This window comes from Balaenoptera musculus, chromosome 3, assembly GCF_009873245.2.
Source record: "Balaenoptera musculus isolate JJ_BM4_2016_0621 chromosome 3, mBalMus1.pri.v3, whole genome shotgun sequence".
Taxonomy (NCBI): Eukaryota; Metazoa; Chordata; class Mammalia; order Artiodactyla; family Balaenopteridae; genus Balaenoptera; species Balaenoptera musculus.
The window spans coordinates 17,102,362-17,116,052 of NC_045787.1; the positions used below are offsets into that span (position 1 = coordinate 17,102,362).

The 13,691-nt window shown below is 34.4% G+C and overlaps 1 protein-coding gene across 1 annotated transcript in view; it reads right to left on the reverse strand.

The window, feature by feature from the left end:
- Positions 1 to 13,141, reverse strand: part of LOC118893133 (cadherin-12) — a 91,245-nt gene extending 78,104 nt beyond the window's left edge. The window contains exons 1-2 of the mRNA XM_036848359.1: positions 13,031 to 13,141; positions 1,955 to 2,122 (exon numbers count right to left, since the gene is read on the reverse strand). Of these exons, the coding sequence (XP_036704254.1) occupies positions 1,955 to 2,096 (142 nt within the window). The 5' untranslated portion in view covers positions 2,097 to 2,122; positions 13,031 to 13,141. The remainder of the gene's footprint in view (positions 1 to 1,954; positions 2,123 to 13,030) is intronic.
- Between the last annotated feature and the right edge of the window lie 550 nt (positions 13,142 to 13,691).

The following is a 13,691-nucleotide window of genomic DNA, read 5'->3' on the forward strand; positions in this document are numbered from 1 at the left end:
GATCTTCCTGTCTCCCTGGGACCTGAGCATGCCATCTTGGTTCCCTAACCATACTGTAGTTTCTCTCCCATTAAGGTATTTTCATTTCCTTGTTGCACTCCAGCCTATTTGTCTGGATGGCTGTTCAAACTTTTGCAAATTACCCTTCATCCATACCCAGAAGTTGTTTCCTTCCACCGGTTGAGTTTTATACTCTTCATCTGAAAAACCTCACTATCATCCTTGTGAATAAGAATACTGACACTGGGCTTCCCTGGTGGTGCAGTGGTTAAGAATCTGCCTGCCAATGCAGGGGACACGGGTTCGAGCCCTGGTCTGGGAAGATCCCACATGCCGCGGGGCAACTAAGCCCGTGAGCCACAACTACTGAGCCTGCGCTCCGCAACAAGAGAGGCCCGCGCACCGCGATGAAGAGTGGCCCCCACTCGCTGCAACTAGAGAAAGCCCTCGCACAGAAACGAAGACCCAACATAGCCAAAAATAAATTAAAAAAAAAAAAGAATACTGACACTACCTAGGAAGATCTCTGCTATTTCTTATACTCTAAACTGAACATATTTTTTATGCACAAATCCAAAACAGAATTCAAATGTACAATGTCACCTTTTATGTAAAAGTAGAACAATCTTTCAAACTAGTCTCCTCAATTAGCTATTACAGATTGCCACAAATAAGCAGTAAAATTGTTAAAAATCAGTATTTTTGAGGTGGGAACATGTTCTTTATTAATGCCACATTCTAGAGAATCAAATGCATTATTTCTTTCTCCTTTGAAATATTTATTTATATTTTTTCAGTTTCCCTGAATAGAAAGCAAGGAAAGTGTTGCTCTAGGACTCTGTGTTATTAGTCATAACCTATTATTTACTAGCCATTTGCCATATACATCCCAGTTGCTAAAGTATGATGATTTCTAATTGCCACTTTTATAACATTTGTTCAGTACACTGACCTTCTGATCACTAAGGGTATTTCCATAAGAAAATATAGGTTGATAATTTTAAGAAAAAAAATGACAAAGTAGTAAATTATGTAAAACCACACAGCTAAAGGAATAAAATATCCATTTAGTTAAATATTCTCATTGTTATATACTTTAGTAGATAAACTCTCCTGGATTTAGAAGAGGAAAATGATTTGCTTTGTTTTGTTTTTTAAAACTGTTCATGCAAATGAGTGTCTAGTGACTTCATCAAATTACTTATATAAGCAATGGAAGAAACAATTTCTGTATTCTAAGTCCTAGGAACACTGAACTATAATCTTTGAAAATGTACCAGAAATCGAACAGGTACTTATTGGTGTTAAATGTAATACTGCAAAAGAAAACTGGATGTAACACAAGTGAGAAGTATTCATTTTCAATAAGAAATACAGAGTTACAGAGAAGATATAGGTGTGAATTATTCTATTATCATAGAAAGTGTAGCAATTTTCACCTACTGCAAAACTAAAATAAAATACAACTAAAGTAGAGAAATAGCATCACTGCAATGTCATCTGATATCTCCAGGGAAGTATACAGAAATGATTCAACACATATAATTGATAAAGTGAAGGCAGAAAATTTTATGCTAATTATATGATATAACAAATAGTACAGTGGCATATATGTCATAAATCTTAAATTACATTGTACTTTTCATATTTATATTACTTTTTCAACTAGTAAGAAATTAGACAAGATCGCAACCTATTGTGAATATTTTACTTTTATAAGAATTGATAACATGATTCGTACAATTGTTGACTCATTTATATTTTTTTCTATTAAAATCACACTATGCATGATTCTAACAGAAAAATGTAATTCTGAGGACATTTAATTTTTAGCTTCTGCTTCCTAAAGACAAGAAGTGTCTGGAAAATTACTGCAATTCCTGTAACATTCAATGAAATGTAAGACATTTTTAAAAAAGCTGCACTGATTTCGACTGAACAGGAAAGAACATACTTTTTGGGAATCGAGGTGGATTGTCATTGACATCTGTTAGGGTGATGTTGACTATTGTTGTTCCAGCTAACCCTCCCAGTTGTCCGCCCATATCCTTGGCTTGGATGAGGACTTGGTATTGTTCTTTGACTTCCCTGTCCATGTTTGGCAAAGCTGTTCTAATAACACCTTAAGGGGGGAAAAAAATAAAAGATAAATATCACAAACGGTGAGTTTTCCAAAATAAAATAGTCCACAACAAGAAAATGATTCTATCTAGATTCATTAGCAAAAAAACATGCTAACAAAAATTCTGTGTATTAAAAAGTGAAACACCCAAAACATCCAATGGTTAGGATATAATTAAATATATTGTGGTAATAGCCATATAGTGAAATGCTGTGCAGCATTGTGGAATATGGTTAAGGAACAATGTATTGGCTCTAAAAGATGGTCATCATTCACTGAGTCAACCAAGTTAGACATAATTTATACAGAACGATCCTACCTTTAAAAAATAATTAAATTGTTAGACAATATATATTTTAGATATATAGTAAAAAAATTAAGTGGTTACACTGGAGGTGAGATTTCTAAAGAATGACATCTTCATTCTTATCTATTTTTGGGGATACATATATATTACTTTGCTTCTTTGAACACTTGAATATCTCCTTTGTGTATTTTATTTTGTCTTTCAGGATTCCTCTTACTTATATTAGCCACAGATTTTTTTACTTAGATCTTATTAAGCTTTGCCATTGCAGGGATTTTGTCTCTCTTGTCACCAAGTTACTATACTACAATCTCTAATGGAGTGCTTGTCATTTAGAAAAAACTCAATAAGAATGTGTTGACCGTCTGGCTAGTGGAATGACTGGCTAAATGAAGGAAGGAATCTATAAATTATTTATTTATTTATTTATTCATTTATTTTTGATGTGGGCCATTTTTAAAGTCTTTATTGAATTTGTTACAATATTGCTTCTGTTTTATGTTTTGGTGTTTTGGCCACGAGGCATGTGGTATCTTAGCTCCCCAACCAGGGATTTAACCCGCACCCCCTGCATTGGAAGGCAAAGTCTTAACCACTGGACCACCAGGGAAGTCCCTATAAATAATTTATAATCATGAATCATGATATATATGCATATTTACATAGCTTACTCATTTTCTGTTCTTGTGTTTGAGTGTAGAACTAATTTATATTTATATTTATGTCTGTATTTATATTTATATTTATTCATAGTGTAACAACTAAAACCTTCTGGATTTATTGCAGGTAAATTGTGAATACATTTTATAACAAATTCCAATTTATACCTAATGATTTTAGGGAGAGATTGCAGAAAATTTGTCTTAAACCCATGTGTCTTTGATATTATTTCTTAAATAATAAGGCATATATGAATAACAAATTTAATATCAATTGTCAACACAAAATATAGAATCCTAAGCACAAACTGAATATACATCCTTATTTTATCTGTACTTACCTAATGCTGTTCTTTTGCTAATTCAGACTTAACTACAATCTGAAATTTCTTTTGGCCCTTGGCAGAAAATTGTTGCAAAAAAGGCAAGTTCCATTTTTTCTCCTGCTGTTTTATTCATGCACTGCTACTGACACCCTTTTACTTCAATCTGTTTGTCTTTTCTTCAGCTTGGATTTCTGATGTTTCATTTCCAAGTGTCTTAACTAAGATTCTTCATCTCTGTATCTCAGTGGCCTGGTCCTACATGCCTTAAGCTACATGACTTCTGCCTGCCTTATAATATTTATATTTTCTAGATAAATGCCTGGGTTTAATTCATACTCATACTGTATTTTCCTGTTGTTGACCAGATTTATCTTTACTCAGTTCATTTCCAGTAAGTATATATGTATATTTCACTTAATTTCTGGTATGAAAATTTTCAATATAATTTACAAATATAAGTTTGATATATAAATTTTATGATATATGTATACATATGTAAAACATTGATTCTATGAAAAAGAGAGCAAATAAGCATTATCAGACTTATTTAAGACTAGAGTTTTTTTTCTGATGATTTGATATAATTGTCATCAATACCCCTAACTGCCCTGCACTGCTCCTCCATTTTGTGTCTGATAGGTGATCTAGCCGCCGCTTCCAGCCATCCTTTTAGCGTAATGCTGCCTTTGGGAGACTGTGTGTTAGAATTTAGAGAGGAAAGGTTTGTGTATGTAGTTTCAAAGGAAATCTCCTCTGATGACCATGATGTGCTTCCCCTTCCCACCACCATTTTCATTAGGAACCACTGTCCCAGAGAAATAAAATATGGCATTTCTAGAATTTTTTTAGAGCTGAATCTGGGGAATCAGGCAGACAACAAAATTCACTGTGAGTAGAGAATCCTTAAATACTGTGGTCTATTGAAAAAACCTGGGGCGGGGGGGGCAGCGGGGAATCTCCTATTCAAAAAGTTACTCTTCTTATGGCCACTGGTTGTTTCTAAACTTCCTAACATTTAAAACCAAACAAATGAAAATGGATTGCCTGCTCTTGAGCAAGGAGGAAACTTGAAAAGGACTGGACTAAAGTGCTTCCATAGCAAAATGTAACCAGCCGAAGGAATTGCTACATTCTGTCATTTCAGATCTTAGATTTAGGTTCAAGTATCCATCTCTATTTTTCAGCATTTGTATATAAAGATACAGCAACAAACTTGTATGATAATAGTTTAAGATTAAAAAGAAAAAACATGCATTTTATAAAACAGTATAAATACTCCACAGATACTCCACAGTAGTGATACCACAAACTTTAATTAATTTGAAATAATTATGAAATAAATCCTATTTTTTGGAAAGAAGAGAGTAGATAAGCAAGTTTACATTGAATACTCGTATGGTCTTGTACCTGATGAACTTTCCAACATATGCAAGATAATTAGAGCAAAATTAAGAATGAGAAAAATAGATTTTATTTCTGCCAATATGAATGGAAATATATGGTTGAGAGAGTTATAACCTTAAATTAAGGTTATAAAACCTTATAGTACCAAAGTATACTAATCTGTCAGGGAATATATTCTCCCTTTTCAATCACCTTGGTGTTATAGGCAAGTCCCTTAGTTTTGGTGGATCTCAGCTTATTTCGTAAAAATGGGTTAGATATGCTGATGAAAACTTTTTGAGATGAAAATAATGCAATACTATACATGAAAAATCATGAAATATTACATGTGATAATCGAGGATTTGGTTTTATCTGAGTTTTTTCTTGAATTGAGTGCTTAACTGCAGGATTGAAACATGGGACAATAGATTCAGTCAACACTTGTACTAAAATATGTTTCATTCAGGCACTGTTCTTAGGTTTAAGGGTATAATGGCGAAGACGCTTCCATCTGCCCCTCCAATTCCACTATATATACTTTTCTATACTTCTCTCTGCTCTCTGGTTTCTGGTTGCCCTGGGCCAATTGACAGGAGATTAGATGGTAGAAGGAGAATGAGGTTGGGTTTTTCTTTCCATGGATCCCCCATATTCCACACTTTCTCCTGCCATGGTCTCTGCCTGCGTCTCTAGAACACCCTCATTCCTTCATCCCCACTGTGGTAACTGCATCCACTTCTTATTTCTTCTCCAGATTCGGCCTTATCCCTTATGGTTTCCCTACAATCTGCTTGCACTTTAATAAAGAGTCCTTTTATTAAACTAATCTCAAATTGCCCAACTGGATATCATCTGTCTTCATCTGGGAAAATAATTGATAGAGTCTCTGTATAAGGTTCCTTCATGGAATGTACATTTAACGGGTATGTGTTCCTGTAAAGTGGTGAGGAGGTCATAAAGAAGCTCTTAAATGATTAAGCTAATTTCAGATGGTGATTGGTGTTATGAGGAAAATGAAAGAAAGTCCTCTTGAAGGTAGTATCAGAAATGTCCTCTCTGAGGAAAGACTGCAATCCCAGAGAAGTGGAAGAGGCCGACTTAGAAAGAACCCAGGGAGGAGTATCCCAGGGATGAAAAGGAGGAGAGCACTACTTCAAAGCATACAAGAATAGAACTTGGAGGTCAATGTGGCTGCAGCATACCACTGTTGGGAGGGATGGTATAAAATAAGACCACAGAGTGGGAGAGAAGTGAGCTGGTGGTTTTCAAAGATAAATAAACTCTCTGGGAAGGCATCTTGAAAATCAACAAGTAAGACTACATCAAACTAAAAAGCTTCTGCATAGCAAAAGGAATAATAGATAAAAATGAAAAGGCAACCTATGGAGTGGGATAAACTATTTGCAGATCAGATATCTGATAAGGAGTTAATATCCATAACATAAAAGAACTCATGCAACTCAATAACAAACAAAAAAAATCTTACTTAAAAATGGGCAGAGAAACTGAATAGAAATTTTTCCAGAGAAGTCATACAAATGGCCAATAGTTACATGAAAAGGTGCTTGACATCAATAATTGTCAGGGAAATGTACATACATCAAAATTACAATGAGATACATATCACCTTATGATTTTTAGTATGGCTGTTATCAATAAGTCAAGAGCAAGAGATAAAAAGTATTGGCAAGGATGTGGAGCAAAGAGAACCCTTGTGCACTGTTGGTAGGGATGTAAATTGGTATAGCCACTATGGAAAATAGTATGGAGGTTCCTTAAAAAAAAGTAAAAAATAGAGCTACCATATGATCCAGCAATTCCACTTCTGAGCATGTATCAAGAGAAAGTGAAAACAAGATCTTGAAGAGATACCTGTGCTCCATGTTCATTGCAGCATTATTCACAGTAGCCAAGATATGAACACAACAGAAGTGTCCATCAACAGATGATTGGATAAAGAAGGTGTGATATAATGGAATATAATTCAATAATTCAGACATGAGAATGAAAAAAAAAAATCCTGCCATTTGCAACAACATAGATGAAACTTGAGGACATTCTGTTAAATGAAATAAGTCAGACAGAGAAAGACAAAAAGTCTATGATATAATTTATATGTAGACTCTAAAACAGCTGAACTTATAGAAACAGAGAGTAGGTTGGTGGCTACCAGGGGCTGTGGGGTGGGGGAAATGGGGAGATTCTGGTCAAAAGGCACAACTTACAATTATAAGGTGGATAGGTTATAAGGATAGAATGTATATCATGGTGATTACAGTTAATATTACTATATTATATACTGGAAAGTTGCTAAGAGAGTAGTTCTTAAAAGTTCTTATCATGTAAAGGAAATGGTAAGTATGTGACCTCATGGAGGTGTGGCTAGCACTATGGTGGTGATCATTTTGCAATGTATAAGTGTATCAAATCAACACGTTGTATACCACTTACTTACACAGTGCTATATGCCAATTATATCTCAATAAACCTGGAAAAATGCTAATTATTAATTTGAGACTATTCATATAGATTAGGTGGATGGATGGATGGATAGATAGATATAGATAGGTAGAGATAGATACAGGAAGGTAGAATGAACAATGGATGAATGGCTGCATTCTCCATTCACTGAGGATTAGAGTCCAGAGGAGACCTAGACCACTAGTCTGTTCTCAAAAGAGCAGTCACAGTGGTTAGGTCTGAGCATGAAGCAGTCACAGAGCCCCTCCAATCAGAAATCCTCAGAGATTATCCAGGTCACTCAGATTAAAGACCTCACATAATCTCCATCTTCCCACTCCCTGATCTTAACTCTCTGATCTTATCTTCCACAACTCCCTCCTTTGTTCACTAGAGCTTTGTACCCTCTCTTCCCTCTGCTGGAAATGTTCTTTCCAAAATGTAACCATAAACAGCTGCTCTACTTCCTTCATATCTGTCATCAAAGTCATCTTCATAGGACTGTATTGGTCATTCTAACTGAAATTCTATACTGAATTAGTTTCCTATTGCTTCTGTAATAGATTTTTTTAAAAGCTAGTACATTCCTAAGCTTTATTAAAAATACGGTGTTCATGACTACACAGATAAAGTGTATACTTTTTTAAAAACTGTTGCCAATAATGTATTTTGATGACAGGAAGAGTTACCAGGTTATCTTGGGTAAAAGGAAAATTTAAAGATAGTATGGCCCGACTTTGCACCTATAACATGCCTTAACTATTCTTTAAGATTTCGAAGTCACTTCCCCAAAAGTTCTTTTCTCGGGAGTTTCCCCACTCTCATGAGTCTTTATCTAGTGCCTAGTAGTCACACTATGTATCATAGAGCGGTATCCTAGAAAACCCAAATGTAACCTTCTGAGGACCTGATTTCCTCCCCCAAGTAGGTGGGGATCTATTTGAGGATCGGCTTGATGCATCTCAGCATCCTGGTAGCACAGGACCTGCCAGGTCATTGGTTATAAGTAAATGTGCATCAATTTACCCAAATCCAGGAAATCCATACCCAAATCCAGCACCACTGGCTTATCACTCATTACTTGCTTTAACTCTTCCAGTAATATGAAGCTCACAATCTCATGAGGTGCCTGCCCCTCTTATTTATGGACAATTATTAACATCTTTTTTCCTTAATGAAATCAAAATTCTTTCTTCCTGTAATTCATGCCATTGATAGCCCTCTGGAGCAGCAGAGAATACAACTAGCTCCTCTTCTACATGACAGCTCTACAACTTCCGAAAGGCATGTACCACATCCCCCTGGAGTATTTTCCTTTCAAGACCAAATAGTCTTAGTTCTATCTGCAGATGTGTGCGTTCCATGGTTTCTAAAATAAGGCAAGTGGAGTTCACACAGAGTTCTCGTGAAGTGTGACAAGGCAGAATACAAGGAAACCATTGTCTGCAGTACATTTTTAGTCATGTAATTTTACTGCATATATGTAAAATATTACAAAAGTGGTAACGGCACGTGTTGTTTAATCTTAATAATTGTCTATTTCCTATTTCACTCTTGAAGAAAAAAAGAGCTTCTGTCTTTATCTCACCAGCACTGACTGAAGTGTCTAAATCCTGTAAGACTTTTCTCTGAATTAAAGTCAAAGGCATGCTCAGGCCATAAAACATTGTAAATATGCACGTAGTAGTTTATATAAAGAATTAGCTCAAAATATAAAGTCTGACCCATGCTTTAGTTTTACTATGGGGCTTTAAAACACTAACACATTTTTTTTTTTTAAAAACTGAAAAGAATAAATATCAGTCAGGGTGGATGAGGTTTTATTTGGGAAGTAAGCTTGAAGATAATAATCTCTAATCAAAAGGTGATAATTGAACTAAAAATCTTGAGAAAGTGTCAGTTCTCTCAGCACTTCATCAGATTTCCCAGACAGAAGCTAGGACAGAATCATAGAGCATGAAATATCAGGATAGTGGATAAAAGAAAAAAAGAAAGTAACTCAGGCATGCAATCCCATTCTCATTCAATTGTTTTCATATGAATCCTAAAAATGCACATGTGAATACATAACATAAAGACATAAATATGCACTTCTGACAGTGCACATAAACAAAAAGGCATTGATGAAAAAGTTCTGGAGATGGATGGTAGTGATGGCTACACAATGTGAACGTACATAATGTCCCTGAATAGTACACTTAAAATGGTTAAAATAGCAAAATTTCTGTTATATATATATTTTACCATGACAGAACAATTTAAAGTTTATAGATTTTTTAAAATGTTGAGATAAAATAGTATTATCAATATAATGCTTCTCAGGTAGAGCTCAGATTATTTAGAAAAATCAACATATCATCACCACATGATACACCAAATAGCAATATCTAGTTATCCAACTCAGACTAGATTTTGAAACCGTTTAGGGAAAAATTCAAATACTTTAAAAGAATTTTAAATGTAAATTAAGTCATGAGATCAATCGTTTATAATAATGTTTGTTTTCCTAAATGAAATAATTCTATTATCAATGCTCTGGAAATATTTAGCCTCTCAATTTCATGCATCAAATAAAATATTGCAATGCCTCTTGTTTAACATTTTATAGATTATAAGTGTTTTTCTAATGTATCATAAATATTAAGTGTAAAATATATATAATAACATAATATGTCAATATGACAAATATTTTAGTGTTTTATAAACATTAAGTATAATAAGGATCAATGTTATTTAATGTTTTATAAATGTATCTACATTTCTGTTTTTTTAAAATATTTAATAATCATTTGAGGCATATACATGAATGCATGCAAATTTTAAGTTACAGTAGACATTCTCTTAGGTAAGCCAAATAATTGCCAAATTAGCCAATTTTAAAGTCAATTAGGGGCTTATTTCAAAGAATGCATCAATTTATATTATTTATAAATAAACCTGCCATATTTATACCTTGGATAGAGATGCTAGGAATGTTTGTCAAACAGCAGTGTCAACGAAAACCTTTAAAAATATGTTCTCATTCCAAGTGAATACTAAATAGTTATATTTATCTCTTCATAAATACTTAGGCACCAGAAGTTTTGATGAGACTCTTCCTTTAGAAATTATTTTAAACTGGTTTCTACACTCAAATGTGGAAAATTTTAGATAATATTAGTTTTTCATGCATTTTATTTAATAACAGCAAAAGGAATCATAAAAGGAAACTATATGGCTGGAACAAATGGGGGCTATTTCTGAGAAATGGCAATTATCCTTGAGTTTTGATTTATTCTTATCTACCACAAGGTGATAAATTTGACAAAATGTCTTCCTAATGGTTTCTGTGCATGAAGAACTAGTTATCATTCTATTAATGAAGTGCCTCACCATCCACTCTTTTCCTGTCTAGTGGTCTGGGGCATTGTTAGTATCAAGACTTCTGTCTCCAGTAAAAATCAATGCTTCAAAAAATCTATTCCATAGTTCATGCCAGAATTGTTTCACCTTCAGTTCTAAATAATAAGCATGATATAAAAATATAAATACACAATTAGAAAAGACATATTATGAATATACATACTCTTCTGTAAAATGATACTTTCTGAAGGCATTAGAATTTATCTAAGTTGATATTGAACAAGTAAAATCAAGGGGAGGGCAAGTAAACCCTTCATATAATTGTTGTCTGTCCAGTATTAATTTGACCAAAGCAATTATATTCTGCACCCACGCTTTATGCTTCGATTCACCTTTGTATGATTTTTATCTTGCTTTTTTAGCTAGGTACAGTCTCCGTCTATAGTTATTTTTCCAATATTAAATCTTTGATCCTTCTTCTGCCACATTTATTCTGAGTATATAAACTCATCTACTCTATGGAATTAATCACTGCAACTCAGTAAGCAAAGCCTAATACTAAAAACCTCCCTCCTCACCAATCTCTAGACACCTTCCTTTCTTTTTCTCCCATCCTTTCTGTCTGTGAGAAGTGCTTCTCGGAGGCTGAAGTGATCTAGGAGACAGATATTGTCCTTACTTCTATTTCTGTCAGATTACCAGTTATGGTAAATTTGGAAAATGTAACTGTATAAGAAAAAATAACCCATAATGTTCCCATTTGATAAAAGGATGTATAGTATCTTAGATAATCTCATTATTTGTCTATACATTTGGCCTATTGCACAAACCTTCTTAATTCCTCTGGAGCTTTGTACAATCATAAACTTCATTGAAAACTTCCCCAAACTTTTTTTATCAACAATTTTCCCTTTTTTCCACAAATATATGATTTTCCCAAAGGTAAACAACAATAGCCACCACAAAACTTCCTCAATACCTATATTGCCAAACATTTTCTTCTCCTGTCTTCACTGCCTACTTTTGGAAAATAACTTACATTTTAGGTGTAATCTCCCCATTACACACTCACTCTTAACATCTGACCCCCTGGCTTTTGATCTCTGATCCTACTTCCAAACCAAAAGAGCTTCTTTGTCCTGAACCTTTCTGTATTTTCTTCATCACTGATGTTCCCTTCATAAAGGACCAATGTCGTCCTTACTACAATCTATTCCTCTTTAAGTTTACAAAAGGGAGCAGCTCCCAGCCTTATTCCCTTCATTTTTGACGGCTTCTGGCCCCCTGTTGGCTTGATGAAAAGGGTGAGAAGTGAGGACAGACAGAATGGCAGGTTTAGTTGACAGAAAATTTGCTGGTTCTTTATTTTCACTTAATTGACCTTGTGTTTCCAAGCAACATCCATCCATGGTTAATTATTAATTAACCTATATCTAATTGGTATTCCAGTTTCCGCACACTTCTGAGGAAGTATAAATTTTGAAATGTTTAACCCATTTGCATGTATAGTGTCGGAAACGAATACCTTTCAAATCAATGTAGGTCTTTAAAGATCTGTTTACAAATTTTAAAAGTAACTTATTAGTCCAGTATGTTAACAGTTTATTCCATTACTTTAAACTGATGTGATAAACAGTACTGAATTTAATATGCAACATGTTATAATGTATTATATAAGAGGTGATAAAACAACTGTCATTATGGAGTTTCTGCTTTAACTGTGACACTGAACACCTGCTTTGATCACTGGTCAGCTTGACTGGAGCTCCTTAAAAACTATCTTCACTCAAAAACAGATTCTCTAGAAACAGGGGGGACTCGTTTCATTTTAAGGGGAATACAAAATCATCCTGCATGTTTTCCTGCCCTTTCTGTACTTTCCATAGATTCTTATATTGGGCTTTGAAAACTGGAATTTCAATGGTTTGACTTAAAAACGAGAGTGGCTTCAAAAACATAGACCAGAAGAATTAGTGATCTTGGGGTTTCAAGTTTGCCAGTCCTCTTCTTTCCCCTACTAGAAGCATACGTCTATATTTTTCCAAAGTCACCATCCATAACCCTTGATAGAGATAGCAATAGAAACTCCATAATCTTGGGTTGATTAGGCCCCAAACTGAATATAATTGAACCCAACCAAGAAAAACTGAAATAAAAGGCTATTTTAGCTAGAAGAAACAAAAAAAAATTCCTCGACTTTGGAAAATTTAAAGTAAATCATACAAAGAATTCCTAACTAACAAATCTGGACTTGGCATATATGTGTAAAAAGGTTTATGTTTATACCAAGTTCAATCTGAAAGAAATAGTTCTGCAGCAGCAAGGTAAGATCCTATCTTCCTTTGCTAGATGGGGAGCGCATTGAATCTTTATTGCAGTGTTAGAATGGGAAAGGGAGGTGATAATGTTGTCTCTAATAAAAACTTTACCTGTCTTGGGATCAATAGAGAAATAAGGCTGTCCCTGAAGAATGCTGTAAACGACTCTGGCACTGTTTCCATAGGTTGGGTCATCTGCATCCGTGGCCTTGACCTGGAGCACATAAGCACCTGGAAAATAAGACCATATGATTCTAGCATCTTTGTTTTATAGAGCTCAAGGTCATGTCTTTTATCTTCTGGACTCCATTTTCCTTTGGAATATGGCATTCCTTAATTCCGTGAGTATATGAAGTCACTGAGAATAACTTAACTATTATAACCAAAATGTTGAGCAACAATATTAGCTGTTAGTGCAAATGACACCTATGTTAAATATCTATTTTTAAAGCTGTGTCCATTTCCAGTAGCTAGGTCATTGACCTGAAAGTCATCACAATAGCTTTATTGATTTGTACACCGAAGAAAACATGACACCGCTTGCGTTAGCTCATCTGCTTACTGTAGATGATTTAATTGCATGATTAGGATATCAATAGAAGAGCTAAAAGGTTTAAAGGCTTACTGAACTTTAGAGGGTATAAGTAATTTGCAACTGCAGTTTAAAAATCAACAATTACATACTCGTTTAGGAAGCCTTTAATTAGGACAGAATATTTGAGAAAATGAGGAACAGAAAATAATTGCAATTCTAGCTAGAGAAGCACCTTTA